The following is a 19,425-nucleotide window of genomic DNA, read 5'->3' as shown; positions in this document are numbered from 1 at the left end:
GCAGGCCAACGAGTACGGAAATATAGAGATAACCGTCACATACCAAGGTACCAAGGTACCAAGGCACCAAGGCATTCTAGAGTTGTAGTATTGACCGCTCAACTGCGCAGATATACCTCGTGTTCACCTCATTCGGTTCCTATCTCGCTGAACCGGGTTCCAACGCCCAGATGAAGCTTTAACAAAAGAAAAAGCCGACAAGAAAAAAGGGGGGATTATTTCCGGGACAAATACTCCGTACCTTACACAGTACACAGTACTCTCAACCTACGACGCGTCATTGTAGTCAAGCGAATCGTTCTCCGCGGTCGCAATCACACCTATTCCGCGTACGGTGTACGGTGTACAGAGGGACGTTCAGGTCAAAGCAGGCTGTTCGGTGGACTTCGGTCTACTATGTTTGTATGCATGTATATATGTATGTATATATGTATGTATGTATGTATGTATGTATGTATGTATGTATGTATGTATGTATGTATGTATGTACATATCATGCACGGCCCAGACTTGTGGTTAAGATCTGCTGAGTAGACTGTTGTCACATGTCCCTACTACCACATGTGGTATATCATACATGCGACGTTGTCCTAGAGCCTCTGACCTTCTCAATGTGCTCTCGCACGCCCCCTATGCAACCATGCCCCGAGCAGAGAGTATTCAAGTGTGAAAGTATCCAAGCATGGAATATGTACGCATGGAGTATGCAAGTGTGGAATATGCCCGTGTGAAAGTATGCAAGCGTGAAAGTATGCAAGCGTGAAAGTATCCAAGCATGGAAATGCAAGCATCGGTGCAGCTCAACCACCACCACTCACTCCCTGCCCTGCCCTGCCCTGCCCTTCTCCGCCCTACTGCTGCCACGAGCACAGGGATGCCGCATCACCTCCGCTGCCTTCCCTCCACCCCATTGACGCGGCCATAAACCCACTTCAAGACGACCGTATTCCACGCCATCAACAAGGCACTCACTCCAAACAAACCCATTCGCTGGCCACTGCCCAGCAGCGCAAACAAAGGATACGGATAAAAGCCATTGTAGCTATAGCACAGCTCGATCCAGAACCAGTACGCCAGCGCGATGGCGCACGACACGGCCAAGCTCGGCAACACCGTGATGCCCCACGGCGGACTGAACCCGAGGAGATCGAGCAGGAGAAAAGCGGCGGGCGCGGCGTGGAAGCTGAGGTCCGCGCCCACGGGCAGTTCGAGCTCCGGGGGCACCACCAGCGCCGGGTCCACGAGCCGCAGACCCCAGTACAGGAGCGAGACGAGCAGCTCGAGCGGCGCCGCGCACATGCTCAGCTTGTTCTTGGCCGTGAAGATGGCCGGGCTGAGCGTCAGGTCGGCCAGCAGGGCGAGCAGGAACGTCACCGTCGCCAGCGTCAGCCCGATGATGGTCAGGTATTGGAAGTGCCAGCCGTAGGCCGAGTTGATGTCGTTGGGGTGCGTGTGCAGCCAGTTGTACGAATACGCGAACGAGGCGAGGCCCAGCGCGTGCAGCGCCGCCGAGAGGTCGCGCGACGGGGCACGCAGGCGTTGGAGCGGATGCTGAGGTGGGAGGGGGAGATTGTCGGGATTGCGGTTTGTGGTCGTTGTGGCCGCCATCGTTAGTGAAGTCTGATGTGGTGGCCTTTGAAACTGGGAAGAACAAGGATCGTAGAAGAACAGAGTGGAAAGGAACAAGTAGATTAAAGTGTGCAGTGGGTTCGTCGTCGAGATGTCGGCCGACAACCCTGACGTAATCGGAGGCAACGAGTGTCTAGCACCTAGGCGTGGGACCCGAAATTCCTGTGGCATGCAATCAGCCAGTATATCTGAGGGATGTACGGAGTAAGGCAGGACGAGAGAAGAAAAGTCGAGATAATCACGGATCGAGGCACAAATTGAATGCTGACGTAAATGCTCCGGGAATGGTCAGGGGGGGCTACAGTACGGAGTACGGAGTACTGTGTACGGCTCCGTTCAGCCTGGCACGAAACCCAAGGACCGAGTCGTTCACCGTGGTGCCACAGACCAGGCTATGACGGTCAGTAGGGGCGACGGCTCTACGGCTCCGTTCAGCCTTGCGGGAAAGTCCAAGGACCGAGTCGTTCATCCCGTGGTATTCGAGTCCCAGACATTGCTAGGTATGTCGAGTGGTACTCTCTATAACGACAGTTTGGGTATTTCTCACCGCCCGTAACTCCAACGCTCAGTAAAATACAATCGTAAGATGGCGTAGAAATGAGCATCTGATCATCTCCGTGGAGACCCAGGTTCCCAGGTTCCGAGCTGACATCGTCCTTGCCACGACACAGTCTGGGACCGACGCCGCTATCCAAAGAAATCCCCCGTGGTCAGGCACTCCCAACTGACTCCAGTCTTCCACACCTCCTCCATGACCCTTCTGGCTCGACTGACCTGGCACATCCCGAGTCCTTCAGCTCCTTTGATCCGACTCAGGACTTCTGCTCGATCCAGTTGGTCCTCCGCTTCAACTCCAGCCGTGAACATGGGGAAGAGGAGACATGCTTCGGCACTTCCGCCTTCCCTGATCTTCTGTTGCTGGATCTTGACAATCTCGTGCACTGCTTTCTGCACCTCCGGATCGCGGCGGGGTCGGTTGTGGACTCGACGCAGCAAGTGGACGAGTCCTGCCCAGTGAAACGCGGCATTGGTTGCCAGCGATTCTTCCACGTCCTTCTGCGACATATCTGCGTAGGCCGAGTTGCGCCGCGTCCCGTGGGTCCCGCATAGCGAGGCTTTGGTCATCTGAGGGCTGTGGTGAGCACACGATATCTGTTCGTGGTTTTGGGCCTTTTCCAGATCCAGCCGTAATTTCTCCGCCCGACGCAGTATGTCCATCGAGGGCTTCCAATCTTCGTTGATTTGCCCTGTCTCATTGTCAATCCTCCCTGCTGCTTCACACTCCCGTGCCAGAACAGCCACCTGAGCCAGGATCTGGACACATCGAGTGGTGAATCCAAGCAGACAATCAATGGTATAGTCGTCTTCGTCATCGGCTTCATCGTCTGTCAGGGACAACTCCTTGGCCGAGGTGCTATCTTCATGCGAGTTCGACCAGTAATTCCCAACGAACAGAGGCTCCTCATTGCGCCGTCCTGACAATGACCCCATAACATCGAGATATGCCAGCCACCGGGTCAAAAAGTACATGACTGGGTCTTTGCGCGAGATGGAATGTGGACCTGTTCGGGCGCGGATGATGCTGCGGGCGATGCTGAGGTGATTCTGCCAGGGTATCGATACGCCGAAACTCGATGGCGATATGATCTCCAAAGAGGACAGCATGATGGCTGTGGCCAGGTTGGCATTCGAGACCTCATAATTTGAGACATTTTCCAGCGTTTGTCGGAGCGAAGGGAACACGTCCCGTACCCAGAGCGCTATCCGATTGGCAGGCTCAGGATGGTTCAGGAGTCTAGCTCGATGGCACGCCGAGTAGGCTAGGAGCAGGTTCAGGAGGTTGGGGTTGTCAACGGCCACTATGACACGTCAGTAAAACATTGCGACGAGCTTACTGTCAGCCGGAAGTCGGCAACGTACTCTTTGGTAATATCGTCTTGAAGGGGTTCTCTGGACAATCATGTGGGACGAGGATTCTGGCGGTATGATTAAGGAAGTGATGGAAGTACAGCAAGTTCATCGGGTTCTTGGACAGAGTGAGAGGCAACGGCTCGAGCTTTCGAGGGATCTTGATTTGTACAGGCGACGCATAATAGCCACCTTTGGCAAAGACGGTGTCTCGACTAACCAGCCCGAATCCGAACTCGGGGACGCCCAGATCGGTGTCGTGCAGCCACGATTCGAAGTCGCTGTGATCGGACGGAGACATGCCAGAGATGGCCATAGTATCGTTATTCCGAGGAATATCGAGATCCGGATTTCCACGGTCTTGACCGTATGTCTCTGTCTCCGTGTACGAGATCATCCGCTGATGGAGAGATCCACGCCGCGGAATCTGTTCCTCGGGCGCTTGATTCTGGCCATTGGAGGTGGAGGAGCCTCTGCGATCGTCAGGCTCTGGGTCCTCGGAGAGCAGAGAGCTGACAGAAATCCGTCGATCGTCATTGTCCTGATTTTGAGATGTCGCCAACGCTCCTTGCGTCAAGGGGTTACTCAGGTACGAGGGGAAGAAGGTCGGGGTGTTTGGGTTAAATTGAACTCGTGGACCAACTTCCTCGATATCGTTCGGGCCATAAGACCCGGCGCGCTGATAGTTGAGGGCGGAGCGGCCGAAACTATCTGTCCTAGGGCTCAACTTCATCCTCTTGGCGGGATTATAGGGTGAATTTATCGACTCTTGGTAGCCCATGGGGTTGGATGTGTGCATGGGTGGCGGCATCTGCATCGAATAGCCGTTGAAGTTGGTCATCCCATTGAGGTTGGGACTGCCAAACCCGGATTCTGAGGGAGAGGGATAGGGTGCGAGGCCGAGCGGATGGCGGCCAGATGTCGAGAGAGAAACGGGATCAAGTGGAGGGGGAGTGCCTCCATTTCTGTTCTCACCCCATTGAGGAGTTCGGAGTATGGGAGGAGGAGGAAGTATAGCTGGATTGAATTCACTCGCCGCTGGGATTGGCAGATTGACCTGGAACTCATTGACGCTGGGCACAGGCGACTCGAACGAAGGCTGCTCGAGGGAGTAGTTGGGCGTGTGGACGGCGAGGGCTGGCGCTGGAGTGTGGCCGTTGGTACTTGGGCTCGTGTCGGAGGCGCCATTGGTATAGCCGTTGGTGGACTGAGGAGTGCCAAACGACATGGGTGTCGAGCCTGGTTTTGCATTTCCTTCTTCTTTCTTCTTAGTCCGCCCGTCCCAGTTCAGGCGAATGCTGTAGTCGCACGTCTCGCCTTGTCGCAGGCAGTTGGCGCAGGCCGGCTTCTCTTCTCCGCTGTGGCGACACGGTCAGCATCCATCATCAGCAGACTGCGGAGCGGGTTCATCATGTACCATTTGACCTTCCTCGACTTGCAAGGCCTGTGAGTGTAGATATAAGCTGGCGTCCTCGAGCACTGGAGAGGGGCGTGAACCAACCAGCATCCGTTCCTAGACCGTTTCTTGACCTCTTTTCCATCCTGGTCAGGTTTCTTTGGGCGCGGCATGGCAGCGGTGCAGAGGTGTCATCCAGATGGAGCGTGGTACAGCGACATCAGCATTCGCGATCCGATGTTGACCTTGGTGTCATCTCAACATCACCCGGAAGCAGACGATGGATAAGATGGGGAAGCGACTTGAGAGGATCAATTAGACTCGAACAGCGCCGACACGGGCCAGACAAACTGTCGAGACTCGGATGCTGCCCACGACGGCCTCAAGAGTCGAATGCGGCATAGGCGGGACGCAGATGCGTAGCCATGGCATCTCCTCCCCAACTCAATAAATGCCCGAGTGATGGAGGAGAAAGAGAGGGCAAACGATAGGCTTACTTCCATTCGAGGTAGCCGAACCAAGAGCAGGGTGCTGAACCTTCCCAGGCAGCCCACGGAATCCCCATAGGCTAGGGGCACATGCTTGGGGCCTTAACTTCTCGTTTAGGCGGCGGATGCAATGGGCGCACAGGGTCTGACTTGAGGCTAGAACCACCTGAAATCTTCATCTCGAAGCACCAGACGCCTGCTCTTATCCGAGCTGAACTGAAAACTGCCGTCGCATCATGCACGGGCCACCCCATACCTCGTACCCTTTGGTGGCCTGGGTGCTGACTTAAGCCTTTGCCCCGGAAGCAGAGTTGGTGCCGCGTACCCCAGTAGCGGCTACCATGCTTGCATCTAGGGTGTTTCTTGCTTGGGTGCATCGTGCCCAATGAGCCTGTGGAGGAGCTCGAATTGCACGTGCCGGCAGAGCTCGGAAAATTAACTGGGAGGCAGAAGTGACAGCAACACCAAATCAATCAATTAATTATTGCTGCACTTGCATGTCCTCACGAATCCATCCGCGATTAGTGCATTTAATCTGCCCATCCTTGCTACCGCTTTCCACCATGAGCAACTGAGGCATTCGTGACGGGAGCAAAAATTGTCGCTTCTCACTTCTCACCTCAGCATTCGTTGAACAGAGGCTCGTCATGTCCTCGAAAACCACCAGACTCGGACTGCAGCTCTCGCAGTCTCGTCCCACGCTGGTTTCATCACACCATGCGCTGTTATCGACGAGACGGACGATATCGTCAGCTGTCCTGATCCCACAGAATCAACACCGATTGCGAGCTGCGACTATCTACCCCCTAGCTGCAAACCCGCCTGTGTCGACCACTCCCTCATCCTTCTTCACGCCGTCACTGTGCCGAATAAGACATGCCTCCACCTCCACAAACCCCTCCGTCTCAGCAGCCGCCTCACCTTCTACTGCGCTCGACTGGAACACCTTCTTTCGCATGCGGGCGGTGCGACGACGGTATTCCCTCGCATCCTCCATCCTCACTTCTCTCTTTTCGACAGCCGGCGCCCTGTATTCCTTCTCAGAGATTCCAGCGCTTGCAGACAATATCACCAAAGTGATTCCCACCGATCCGGTCATTGGAATCGTGATTGCGACGTTCAGCTCGACCATCGTTGGCTGGCTGATAGGTCCGGCTTTCGGGAATGCCGTCTGGAGACTATCGCACCGTACTCGGCTCCAAGAGTTCAATATCAAAGAGCGTGGCTTTTTCGAGAGAATAAAGAAGCACAGAGTCAACCCGAGTGGTGCCAGCACGAACAACCCGGTCCCTGATTACTACGGCGAGAAGGTGGGAAGTGTGGCTGGATACCGCCGCTGGCTCAAAGACCAGCGTGCATTCAACAGGAAAAGAGGTGGGAACTATCCCTCAACCGTATGAGCTATGAGCGTCGGGTCATCCGTCTACATTACTTGGGGGAAGAGTTCATAAGCGCACCACATTAGCTTGGAACTGCTACAACCGCGTCCGGACGATATGATCATCAAGCCTTTGGAAGCAGCGTGTTGTGACCTCCTTCTGCCGACGTGCGTGGGTTGAAGACAACTTGTGTAATAATAAGATATCACCTTCGTTGTACAACAACAGCTGACACTCCGATATGACAAGTTTTATGCTTTGCAACCAAAAGCCCCAGTCAAGCTCTCAATTCCACCAGGATTCGTTGCTCACTTGGACCCTACACACCCATTTCATGTCGAGACGCAGTCTGCCGGCTTCTGCGAGCTTACTTTGTGCCAGTTCTCCCCTCTTCGACAAGACAATACTTGACCCTGGTGACCAGCCCAGAGCTAGTCTCTCATACCCGTCGTATACCCAGTTCCATGCTTCTCCTGTCGGTCAATAGCCGTACAGCAATATATGGTACGAGACCTCTCCCGGCATGACTCCAGCTCTATTATTGTGACCCGAACAACGCTTGAAGAGAAGGAACCGGTAGACCAGCTGTGGCAAGCACAATCTCGGGATTTGCCAGTTCTGGAGGAGAGTATTGTAGATGGTAGTACTCTGTACAACCTTTTGCAATTCACTTGCTGCCTGCGCATTAGAAGGACTCGCTGGTCGCCGTCTAGAAGACTTCCAGTCGAAGCAGCGATGCCTCGTACTGCTCCAGTTCTTATGCCAGTGACGGACACTTGGCTCTGTCACAGCTGTTCCGCAGGTTGCTCGGTCTGTCGTCCGATATATGTCCATCATTTTTCTGTCGACGGCAAGGCTTGAATATTTCTCAGCCTCTTCGGCGAAGACTCGGACGGTAACTCAGTGAACGCTCCCTGATCTCGCATTGGCTGGAAGCGATGGGAAATTCCAGACAGATCATCCACTGTCCGCCACTGCTCCCAAGACTCGACCGGACTAATTGCCGCAACATTACTTCATCCGTCGTTCGCTTCTCTCGCTTGCCATTTCAAGCATCACTAGACATCAACATTTGAGCTGCTTTTGATGGTTTCAACCGCTTTCGTTTGGGCAGCATGCGTGATTTCATCGCCATCCAATGTCATCACCCTTTTCCCCGGGGGCACATGCTCTATGCTCGTCAATCCGTGGCCGATCTAAGGCCGCTCAAAGGTAATGTATCCTCTTTGTGATATATATGAAAGACCTTCGTTTCCTGCAGTTTCCTTGTCCAGCTGCTCTTCCCCTGACCAGATCCGGGCATCCAAGCAGTCATATGCCAGGCTGCTTAATCCACCGTGCGAGCAACGCAACTGGCCTCACTCCTAAACGACTCACTCGGCCCGTTTCATTCGAATCTCACGGCCAATATTCCTGATTACTACTCAGTGTTCAAAGCGCTTGCCAATCAGCTCGAGGCTTCACTCCTGGACAGTCCCTGTGCTGTTGCTCTCGCACGTACAGATCAACAGGATTGTTCAGCAGTATTACTATTACTCTCTTCCAGCCTAAGCACGCAGAACCGATATCAAGCGTATTGGAAGCTGGGGGAAAGAGGCAACACAAGGACCGAGTGAGAACAACGCATGCGCGATTATCTCATTCCGCATCCTGACAGCAGAAAGACCGTGAGGAGGTTGAATACATAAACAGGCCCTCTGGCAAAAGACTCGCCTCAAGACAGTGACTTGTCAATTCGATTCCGAGGAGCCATTCTCACCAATAACAGCTCGTTCAACCAGCGTCGAAGCAGATCTCGGCCGCGAGTCTCTCAGAGTGGCCGATCAGCTCTCCCACATCAGCCGCGGATCACTCGTCATCCCACCTGCCAGAGGCATCAGCCTTACACGTACAGTCATCAAGTCAGCGGAGGCTGCGTCGGGAGGATTCATAGCGTGTTCGCTAGCGTCGAACACGTCTACGCCATATCAACAAGGCTTGACTACAACCTATCTTCGCAGAAAGTTCACGAAGTTGTTGAAGTGGAAAGATATACAGAGCAGCGCGAGGTCCTAGATTGGCAGACTCCCCGTCTCCAAGTCTTGGGAGGTCTTATGACGTAGACTTTGGCCATTCCTTCGTCCAAGGATCATCGAGCAAGTTCAGCACGAGTGCAGAGAACAAGCATCCTGCCTCCCTCGTCCTTTGCGAAGCGAAGACTCTTCGCATCATGTCACAAATCACAATTCTAGGGTTCACGCCCGCGCAGCCGGTGTCGTCGTCTCAAGGCGCCAACGCTATTCACTGGGCCATACTCCTTAGCCCGACTTCTTCAGCCCCACAACCGTCCCGAGCTACGACCAGGCCCAAAGCTAAGTCCTTCTTCTCGTCGCAACGGCGTGTCGCGAAGGACGACAACGACGTCAGAACAGGGCCAGGGACAGCTCTCTTCGACATGCACAAGCATCAACTCCGCCAACAGGAGTTTCCTGTCCCGATCAGCTCGTCCGATCCAACAGGGCCGACGGATACCCCTCGGACAACGACAAGTGTTTCCTCGGATGTCCCCAGCGAGCCATTTACCCTGTCAGTACGCATCCTGCTCTCGACGCACAGCCTGTCTGTCGCGAAACTCGCACCGAAACTATCGCCACTCCTGTACCGCACGCCGACATACGGACCCGAGGAAGACTGGCTCCGCGCGGCGCTAGACATGCTCTTCGGCGCCGACATCCTCGAGCCCGCCACCGCATTTGACGCGGATCTCGTCCTGGCCTTCGCCGGCGACGCCGTCAAGGAATATCTCGGCCAGATCAAGCAGGGCCACCACACAGGGCATGACGTCCTCGAACTAGATTACGCGAAGCATGTTCGCGAGATGGAATCTGTGAGGGCGATGTTTTCGCGCGATCCTTCCTCCGCCGTTTCTGCAGCATCAGGACACGCAGACCGGAATATCACAACCAGCTCGAGGGTCACACAACAGCACACCCCGGCGAAAACGTCGTCGCACCATTACTTCAACTTGCATCACGATTCGAAGTCTAGGTCTCAACCACCGACGGACTCGGCGGTCAAGTCGCACACATTCTTCGGCTTTAGGGTCTCGGCAGGTCCGAACGCGTCGGCGCAACGGCAGAGGTGGGCCAGCGGAGGTGAGAAGCGAGCATATTACGAGCGGCGCGATGATCCGTACGGTGGACTGATGTGACTGCTTCTGAAGGTAATAGGTGTGAGTAGGCCAATGGCTATGAGTGTGAGCTGCGAGCGTTGGTATTGCTGAGAATGGAAGCCGTCGAGGAGCGACAGAGGAGCGAAAAGCAGAGCAGAAACAGACGCAGCAGGGAGAGGCCGGCATTGATGATGCGGAGGATATGTGCACCAAACATTGCACGCTGTGTGCTCTTTGGACGGCGTGGCCTGTACTGTACTATAGTGTACTGTACCCAATTTAGGCTGGAGAACTCGTTTCTATACACCCCCGTCCCGTATCTCTCGGACGAAATCGATCAAGTACGAGTATTGATGTATTAAACCATGAAGCAATGAGATCACAAGATTACAAGAGTATACTGACTGCTCTTTGAAGACGGTATGGGCTGGATCGTGCTGGACTATACCCTGGTTGGGCCGGAGATTTTAATCCTATGCACTCCGTATCTCTTGGACCGAATCAATCAAGTACCAGTCTCGAAGTATTGAAGCATTGAGTAGTGAGGCATTGAGTATTAAAGCATTGAAGCATTGAGTATTGAAGTAACGAGATCACAAGAGTACAAGAGTACAAGAGTACAAGAGTATACTGCCTGAGCCATTTTCAACCACCAGAACCACCAGAACCACTAGAACCAACAAGCGAACCGCGGCCCGGCACGCACGCGACCACCGGTAACTAACGCCGCTGGAGGTGCGGCGAGAACCATTCTCAATACTTGATGTTTATATCCGTATGTATCCAACCAAGGTCTTCCGTGCACTCGAAACAGCGATAGCACCAGCACCAGCACCAGCACCAGCACCGGCCCCAAATACCTAGAGGAGTACGGAGTGCAAATCAGACGGGCCGATCCCGAGCGTCACAGCACAGCACAAGAGCCACTTCTTCTCTTCTTTTATAGACAGACAGACAGACGCCGTATATACATTGACCAAGTCCTGCGAATACTCGCGAAAAGTTGGAGGGCACAGCACAGCATAGCACAGCACAGTACAGCCACGAGAGCACCTCACCTCTTCTTCACAGACAACGTACACATACATACATACATGAGTACGCTATGTTGTCCGGGACTGTACGTAGAACGTGTGGATATTGGTGTCGATGTTGATTTCTGGGAGGAAACTGCATATCCCAACACTATACACCGTACTCCGTACTATCACTGAGATATTGCACGGTCGAGTCAGGAAAACACGACGGGCTTCAAAGAGTCAAAATGAGATCAAATGAAATGAAATGAAATGAAATGAATGGTCCCCGGTGTGGGTGGTCCTGCCTGCCTGCCTGCCTTGCACTCCATGCCGTAGGCCTAAATGTAGACGCTCGGAAATGATTCTGATATCTCAAACTCTCGTACTCATGTTCATACTCCTGGCTTTGGCAGACGTAAAAAGTTATTAATTCCTGTACATATGTAAGTGTGCATTCTTCAGCACATCTTCCTTTCTCTCCCCCCTACTCGTCCATTCCCATCTCAAAATGCCTGCCCCGGGTGGTGCTGGCTTGGAGGCACGTAGTTGGCCCCTGGGATGGGGACGGCCTCGTATACCTGCTCACCCGGCGCCGCAGCCACGTGTGCGTGGAATCTTTCTTCTGGTGGAGGCGACATAGGTGGGCTCATCGCCCTTGTGGGCGGCGGCGGCGAAGGACTCGTCGACATGGCTGATCTCTCCTGTGACGGAGACGGGTGGACTTCTACTGCCGCGGCCGTGGGTGTCGCCTTTGTGACGCGGCTAGGCGGTGCTTGTAGCTTGAATGGGGAGGCTGTGGTGTTGCTGGTGGCGGAATGTGGCGAAACGAATTGAGTTGGACTCGATCCCTGCTCAGCAGCCGAGTATGCGTCCATGGGAGTCTTAATCATGGTGGGGAACCCTGGGGTGCGAGGAGTCTGAGCGAAGCCCGGTGTGTTGGGCGCAGACTGGGTCCTCAACTGGGCAAGGTAAAGATCTGTGCGCGCGCGATCTCGGGCGTCCATGGACTTTCGCAGACGGTTCTTGGACCAGAATCGGTAGAAAACGATGCCGTAGATGGCGATGACAAGCACTTCGACGACGACCTCGATGATGCAGCAGATCAGGGACCAATCCTGCAGACGGCAGACCAAGGCATAATGGACGTCATCCTGGAAGAGCTGTCGTCGCTTGTTGTCCTTGCAAGACCAGCCCCAGAGGTCCTGTCCACCACCTGAGGACTTACTCCCGTGCAAGATGCCGGCGCCGACGAGCCACATGACGATGCTGAACATGAACCAGCCGACCGCAAACATGGTGTAATAAACGGCGACCTTCTCTGCCCGGCGGTGGCCGCCCCTGCAATAAGCCAATATGACAACGATGGAAAACAATAGGGACACGCAGGCGATGCTGAGCACGACGATCTGCGGCCAGATTTTCTGTTTCGGGGCCCAAGCGGGCAGATTGTTGCGGTTGGGGAGGTTCCTCGTGGCGTGGAAGATGGTAAGCACGGTAGACAGCATGGCGAGGACGATGAGTGAGCAGGAGAAGTTGACGCCTCGTAGGACCATCTTGGCCATGCGGACACGAGTTTTGACTTTCTGAGTGAAAACGTTAGTCAATGCAGCCCGCATGAGAGAATTCGAGTGGACTCACCAGGTCATTGGCCTGTTGGATCTCAGTCTTCAGTTCTTCCTTTTCCAAAATCTGTTCTTCTCGGAATGTCGGTGACAAAGGATTGAGCATTCTCGATGCCGTGCCCGGGGTCTTTAGTGCGGATTTGAGTGGTTGTCCCGCTGGACCGTTGGGGTCTGATGTGATGTATACATTTTGTTCTACGGGTTGATTGTCTGAAATGTAGCCGAACCCAACGTCTGACGGTTTCGCGGCTTGACTCGTGCTGGCGCTCTCCATCTTGGACGACGGATCAGCAAAAGGCGACTGGTGCTCGCCAGGGCCAGAGGCGGGTGAAAAGACAGTCGTGGCTTCGGCGAAGCGAGCCCGCCTCACCACGGGTTGGTTACCGCCAGCCGTGGAGGAACGTGTAGATGCTGTTGAGTTTGTGCGTATCGATCGGGTTGACGCTTTGATGTTGGATTTCTCGTCGAGGTCTTCAGCGCTGATATTGAAGCCTACGCTGCGACGAGAACGTCTGGGGTCGGCGGTGAGGTCGATAGGTGAGACAGGTTCGAAGTTGGAGGGCGGAGACATGATGCTGGTGGGACTCGACTATTCTTTATCGGACGCGTCGATAGTGTCAAGCGAGCTCAGCCCAGTGAGGCGGGGTGGTACCGGTGAGAGTAACGTGGAACAGGGATTCCCCGATGTGATTTGCAATTACTGCGTGTGCGTCGGGGTCGTGACTGGTAGCGTGCCGATGCTGACGTGAGACGGAAAGCCCCAGCTGCACGAGATCAGAGTGACATATATGGTGCGAGAGGGCGTTGATGGATCGAGTGTGTCCGCTACGTCGTCGAGAACCAGCTCTGAATCATCCGAAGAGATGATATAGACAGACGATGAGGTGGTTTGGGAAAGAGAGTGAGATGGATAATGGGCGAGTAGGTCGAGTAATAGGTTGGCCGAGACTCGAGAGAAGCTGACCCGAGGCGCTTCGCCGGGACAAATGTGACTTGTGCGATTGGCACAGGCAAATGAACTGAAGCAGCAGACACCGAGTGCTGATTGTGTGCCTGGGACTGAAGGGTGGAACAAGCGTTGTGGCAATTGGCGCTTTGCGGTCGGTGAATCGGCCGGTCGAGTCTCTTGCTGCTTCTCCCGCACTACGAGTACGTGTATGTAGGGCCAGCAGTAGGATTGTGCTGGGCAGTGCTGGGCAACGGCTCTTCGGACAAGGGGCCAAGAACCAAACGAAATGTACTCAGCGAAGCCTGCGCGAGCGTCGAAGGAATCTCTACACGGAAAGAAAGGACTGAGGCTGAAGGTGAGAAGAGGAAGAGAAGAATGCACGACGAGAAGGATCTGCTTGAGTAAGTAAATGCGATTGTACCGCTGGTCTACCTTTCCAATAATCATGGACTACTATGTTAAGATGAAGCCATTTATTTCCGAGATGGGATTGATGGGCGCTTGAATCGAGTCGCGCGGGCGGTTGGACGAGAGCAAAGGCGAGCACAGAGAGAATCCAGGTCCAGGTGGCAGCAGATGGAGTCGAGCAGCAGCAGCGACCGCGTGACGGCAGGTGGGCAGAACAGCTTGGTTGGACGAGAGGCGCCGGTGAAGCGCTGGCAAAGAGCGAATCAGATGCCCGACACGGGGCCATCACATCCCCGGCCACTCAGCGTCCGTTGGGCCTTGCATGGCTCTGCATTAGACGCTTGGGACTGCCGATGGCCCTTCACCTCCAGCAAGTGGAGGTGGGATCGAGAAACATTGTTTCTATGAATGTATCACTGGCTGCACAGATGCCCGAGGCAGACGTGATGACGGTACGAGTTACGAAGTACACGTTGTAGGGGCTTGCTTGAGGTGGTGCGAAGGATGAACTGAGAGATGGCTGAGTGATGCCTGAATGATGGCTTCTTGTAGGAGCTGCAATCTCGTGGCTTTGCGGCCTCTGTTGCCTACACAGTACGGAGTACGGAGTGCGAGATCTCAGTAACTAACCGGTCGATTCGTTCTGGGTCCAAGTCCAGGTCGATGACAGAGGATTCAAGTGACTCTCGTGGCCCTCGTGCCTCGCACTGACGGGAGACTGCCCGCGTTCAGTGCTTGCATGGTTGAAGTTCTATGGCGTGCAGCCAGCCTGCCACAGCCACGATTTCCCGGATCGTGCTTCCACCACTTTCTGTCCTTGGCACCTATTTTTAGAGATTCAACGCATCGTCCAGGGCACTCAGTAACTCGCAAATCGTCCTCCGTCCTCCGTTCTCCGCATCCTTTTGTGCAACCGCCATGGGTGGATCACCATGAGGAGCGCGTATGACCGAGGCCGTCTCCCCCAAGTCTCCTCTGTTTGGATTGATATTGATCATTGCCGGCTTTTGTGCGCGGTTAGCCTCTGCTATCTCGTGCGTAGCGCTTCTGGCGGGGGTACTAATGTGTGTTGTCTTTCTGGGTTGCTGCAGGTTTCCCGCATGAATGTGCAGCACTCCTCCCCCTCACCACTCAGCAAAGCCATGCAGTAGTTTCCTTTCATGAGCTTTTTCTTCTTCCGCCACCGCTGCCGTAAAAGTGCTTTCTATGATGCTATCGTGCTGCACTGTCCGTCCCTTGTGCAGATATCAAATAGCCGCCATCAGAGCTCAATTTCTTCCCCACCCACACAAGCCGGGAATCACACAGCGTTTAGCAGAACGCGATCGGAGGTTGCGCAACCGCATACTGCTCGAGGCCTTTGCTTCTGACAACTTTCTTGACTGGTCCGCTTATCTGTGTCGCGCCACTTGGAAGCTTGATAGTCAACACCTTTGTGGCCTTGCGTGTTGCCTCTTCGAGCCGTTTCTTGTCGTCGGCTGCTTTGCGCTTCTCCTCTTGTCTCTTCTGCTTCCTGCCCTCCCTAGTCATCATCCTGTTCTCGAGCTCTTTCGCTGCTGCTGTGCACCTGTCCCGTGGGAAACCGTCATGCTCCAGCGTGACGTCGACACGATCCAGACCATCAGCCCCAAGCGCAAGCAAGGGTTTAGCCCATGGTTCCCTGGCTTCGAGTTGGATGGGCCAGTCGAAGTTGGTTATGTCGATGACCAGTCGTCTAAGTGCCGTTTGTTGTTTGACTTGATTTAGTACCGCAGACCACTTGGCGTCGTGTCTCAGCTTCCACTCGCGGTCCGCCAGCAATGGGGGCTCGCCGTATCCGATATGAGTGATTTCTAGGCTCACGATGCTCGAGCGAGCTGCCTCGGGGACAGTACCGAGGAATTTTCTGAGGACGACGAAGCTTGTGAAGCAAAATGTTGTTCTGGCGTACACATACTGGACGGCTTCGCAATTCATCTGGCGACAGGAGAAGAGAAGAGAAGCCTCTGTCGATCCGCCTGCGAATGTGCCCTGGAGATGGTATCGAGGCGCCTGGTGTTTCTTCTTGGGCTCACGCTTCTTCAACTGTTGGAGTTGCTTCTGAGGATGGGTACCAGAGACAATGACTCGGGCTTCGGGTACGACGAGGTCATAGATGCGATTCCTGATTTCACCAGGCAGATCGAAGAAGCGAAAAGGCCTGGCTGGGCGAGAAAGAACAGGCTTTGCGACGTTTGCCACAGCACCAGCTCCCGGTGATGCGACACTGACTTGGGCACACGGGTTAGGTTGAATTCGTGGCTGGAAGGCTGGCCGGAGATCATTTCGACGGCCGCGATTCGGAAGGGTGCGATCACGAGTGGGATTCGGAAGCCACATGCTGACAATGCGTCCGTCGAGTAGCACAGAGATTCTGAGTGATGCTGAGAGACTCAATGAGACGATGAGAGCTGAGCGCGATGGGAAGGATGCTTGACGAAACAGGCAGCCTTGAGAGTTGAGGATCGGTCAAAATGATATCGAGAAAATGACGACGTGGATTCTTTCGTGGGTTGTTGTGTCAATGTGAATGGCAACTAAGGTGAGTGACACTGGGCTGGACTGGACCTGGCGGTTACATAAAGTCCATGCAGGTGAGTGGCCAGTGAATGGCTAGTGAATAGGAGGGGAAGTCTCTGGTGACGGCCGGCAAGTGTGACACAGGAACAAGAGGAGCAATAAGAAGAGGGTCGCGCAGTGACTTGTCAGTTATCGACAGTGAAGACGAAACACCAACGCACTCTGGAAGTGATCGAGAGCTGTCCGTGCAGGCAGTCCTGGTGGTGATGTGACTCCAACCTGTGTCTGAAGCCGGATAAAGCCTGAGAGTGATGGACGGCCACATCGAGCTTCGGAAACAGCTGTGGATTCAACAGGAAACCCACCGCTAACCGATCGGGCCTTCCCACAAATACAGGTTGCGGCTTGCAATTGACTAGATTCGCTTACTGGACTTCGCTACTTCGACGAAGTCTAGCAAAGTTTGCCGAGAGTCGCTGGCAATATGCATCCAATTGATGGTGAAGGATGGGGTACGGCAAAGGAACTTTAAAGAGTCTAACGTTCCTGGGGTTTGCTTGCACCCATACATCCTTGTGTGCACGTTCACAAAAGTCAGCATCCCAGTAGATTGCCCCAAAGAGCGGACGCTCTATCAGGGTCACTGTGACTATGTGGTGGCAGAGCCGCAAAGGTGAACGGTGATTGGCCATTTGAGTGCAAGGCTCCCAGGCGTGACTCAGACCACGATTAGATACTCCGTATTTTGCGCTAGACCTTATTCGGGTAGCGTCACACTGAAATGTTCCCTCCTCACGTGCCCCCTCCACTACGGGTGAGTAAACAATCCCGTCCAGCAGATCCTTCCCATATTTCCTCACCACCCGCATCTCACTACATGCTTGCTGCGTGCTAAGATCTATCGACGGCTCTTCCAGTTGTGCGGAGGGGACATGTTGGAGACATGGACCAAGTATCGTACAAAGTACGGAGTACATACTGTGTATGACACCTATGGCCAGGCTGGCGGCTACGCCCCATGGAGAGCTGGCGGGAGGACGCTCCTTATGCCCTGTGTCCGCCTCTCTTACTGCGGTCAAATTGGCGGTATCGTGTTCAGCACACTCGAGAGACAGATCTACGCCGCTGGGAATCTCGATCAATTTCAAGCTGGACTCAAGGGAAACAGAGACACCTATTCACTGATCAGAAGCAGCTCTGTATCCCCGCCTTAGCATTTACTGACTGTAAGCATTCGCAATCTCTCGCAGCTATTTCTTTGTCGTATACCCAGCAGAATCATCCTCATCTGCCTGCATCTGCTCCACCATTTATCGAAGCCCGCCACTCAAGCCATTGTCCCGGACCAGAAAGCCACGCAGCTCGGCGTCTTCTGCAGAGGTGGAACGCTTAAACTGCCTCCCGCAACGCCAACCCCAGTACTTGCTCACGGCGTACCAGACGAAGTTGTCGGCGTTCTGGATGGCCTGAGATGTCCCGGTGATGGGTGAGACGGGTAAGTTCCTCACGGCCATGGCGTTGTAGGGACCTGAAATGTCACGTTAGTGCCGACCCACCTGCAAATGCAACATAGGGTACGAGAAAGATGGGGTCTATGGCCTCGACATGGATCTGTGTCTGTATGCACGCACTCCCTCCGCCTGCCTCCCTTGGTGGGAATGAAGGACGAGACAAAACAAGACGATACAACACCAGCACTTACCGTAACCGTCCGAGGGGCTCGGTCCCAGGAAATCCCAGATCTTGGAATAGTCGTTGTGCGGATACTGGCGCACGAGGGTCGAATACCCGGGGATATCCTGGAAGAGATACGGCCTGTAATGCGACACAATTCTTCGTCAGTGTCAAGTATAGAACGTTATTGGCGGACCATCCCAACCAACCAGAACCATCATTCCGCAGGAATGAAGGCCTTCAGAGAGTGTCTACTTACCAATGCAGCAACTCGTGCAGGAGAATAGCCCCGGGACTGAGCATATAATCGGTATCCCTGTCGAGCATGTTGGTGCAGCTAAACCCTTCCTCGGGATTACCGTTCTCGTCTAACGCCCATGCAGGAGGATGCTCGATATCCCTTAGGGAGTAAAATGTCTCGAATGTCTGTGGACACAAGGACATCAACCCCCGACGTCCATATCTCGGGGGGTCATACAGCATGAGCCCGGCGTAGATGCCGTCACTGCACTTCCTGGTATTGCTATACCCCTCGGTGCTCGGGTCCGGCGGTCCAACGTCTGGATTGTCACCTAGGGCGATGGACAATTGGTTGAACTTCGGGTTCAGCGGAGCATACACGGCCAGTGCTTGCAGGATCTGCCCCACGTTCCGGGGATCAAACTGCTGGTTGAACGGGATGTTGGCAATGGTGCGGAAGACGCGCTGGACGAGCAGGAAGTCCGCGGGCGTGAAATATCGGAGGAAGCTCTCTTCGCAGGGGATGGTCGTTATGGCGACGAATCTGGCCAGGGTCATTGCATCGGCGAGAGCTTGTCTCATTTCGTGCTCGGCTTCCTGGTCCGTGCCTTGTGGGAAGCGGAAGATTCTCGACGTGTCCGCTGTCGCAGCTGGCTGGAGGGTCATCGCCAGGAGGAACAGGCCTGCGAACCATTTCAGCATGTTGAGCATTGTCATCCCGAATAAAGTCGCTGGAGCTGGAGATGGAGCGGAAGCTGTCTCAGGTGCGAGTGTTGGCGGGTGGTAGGCAAGATATGTATAGTTTCGTCGACGATCTGTAGATGCAGTGAGACCTTAATATATTGATATGGAGTGTGTTACGACGGGAAAGTAATGGGCGCGTCTCATAGATATATGCTCTTTGCGCCCTTTCAAATGCACAAACACCTTCACTGTTTCGACAGCTGCCTCTTGTTGACAAAGTGACCGACCTGACCGCTGCGTAAAAGGGTCTTCACAGCAAACCAGGCACGAGGCTGAAAAA

At 54.3% G+C, this 19,425-nt stretch overlaps 7 protein-coding genes across 7 annotated transcripts; 2 read left to right on the top strand and 5 right to left on the bottom strand.

Moving 5' to 3' along the window:
* Nucleotides 1-882: 882 nt before the first annotated feature.
* G647_01681 (uncharacterized protein) lies at nucleotides 883-1,608 on the bottom strand (the record flags this gene model as incomplete). The annotated part of the gene is made up of 1 exon (XM_008725080.1): nucleotides 883-1,608. One exon carries the CDS (start codon nucleotides 1,606-1,608, stop codon nucleotides 883-885), a length of 726 nt encoding a protein of 241 aa, XP_008723302.1.
* Nucleotides 1,609-2,316: 708 nt separating this feature from the next.
* G647_01680 (uncharacterized protein) lies at nucleotides 2,317-4,765 on the bottom strand (the record flags this gene model as incomplete). The annotated part of the gene is made up of 2 exons (XM_008725079.1): nucleotides 2,317-3,488; nucleotides 3,550-4,765. The coding sequence occupies 2 exons, from the start codon at nucleotides 4,763-4,765 to the stop codon at nucleotides 2,317-2,319; spliced, it is 2,388 nt and encodes a 795-aa protein (XP_008723301.1).
* A 1,303-nt stretch (nucleotides 4,766-6,068) lies between these two features.
* Nucleotides 6,069-6,821, top strand: G647_01679 (uncharacterized protein; the record flags this gene model as incomplete). Its single annotated transcript, XM_008725078.1, has 1 exon — nucleotides 6,069-6,821. One exon carries the CDS (start codon nucleotides 6,069-6,071, stop codon nucleotides 6,819-6,821), a length of 753 nt encoding a protein of 250 aa, XP_008723300.1.
* Nucleotides 6,822-9,009: 2,188 nt separating this feature from the next.
* Nucleotides 9,010-9,990, top strand: G647_01678 (uncharacterized protein; the record flags this gene model as incomplete). Its single annotated transcript, XM_008725077.1, has 1 exon — nucleotides 9,010-9,990. The coding sequence occupies one exon, from the start codon at nucleotides 9,010-9,012 to the stop codon at nucleotides 9,988-9,990; it is 981 nt and encodes a 326-aa protein (XP_008723299.1).
* A 1,483-nt stretch (nucleotides 9,991-11,473) lies between these two features.
* G647_01677 (uncharacterized protein) lies at nucleotides 11,474-13,163 on the bottom strand (the record flags this gene model as incomplete). The annotated part of the gene is made up of 2 exons (XM_008725076.1): nucleotides 11,474-12,553; nucleotides 12,609-13,163. 2 exons carry the CDS (start codon nucleotides 13,161-13,163, stop codon nucleotides 11,474-11,476), a joined length of 1,635 nt encoding a protein of 544 aa, XP_008723298.1.
* A 2,097-nt stretch (nucleotides 13,164-15,260) lies between these two features.
* On the bottom strand, nucleotides 15,261-16,307 carry G647_01676 (uncharacterized protein; the record flags this gene model as incomplete). Its single annotated transcript, XM_008725075.1, has 1 exon — nucleotides 15,261-16,307. The coding sequence occupies one exon, from the start codon at nucleotides 16,305-16,307 to the stop codon at nucleotides 15,261-15,263; it is 1,047 nt and encodes a 348-aa protein (XP_008723297.1).
* A 1,490-nt stretch (nucleotides 16,308-17,797) lies between these two features.
* Nucleotides 17,798-19,103, bottom strand: G647_01675 (uncharacterized protein; the record flags this gene model as incomplete). Its single annotated transcript, XM_008725074.1, has 3 exons — nucleotides 17,798-18,015; nucleotides 18,190-18,302; nucleotides 18,421-19,103. 3 exons carry the CDS (start codon nucleotides 19,101-19,103, stop codon nucleotides 17,798-17,800), a joined length of 1,014 nt encoding a protein of 337 aa, XP_008723296.1.
* Between the last annotated feature and the right edge of the window lie 322 nt (nucleotides 19,104-19,425).

This window comes from Cladophialophora carrionii (assembly GCF_000365165.1).
Source record: "Cladophialophora carrionii CBS 160.54 unplaced genomic scaffold supercont1.1, whole genome shotgun sequence".
Taxonomy (NCBI): domain Eukaryota; kingdom Fungi; phylum Ascomycota; class Eurotiomycetes; order Chaetothyriales; family Herpotrichiellaceae; genus Cladophialophora; species Cladophialophora carrionii.
Note: the sequence above shows the minus strand (reverse complement) of the source record. Positions and strands in the feature narration are given on the sequence as shown.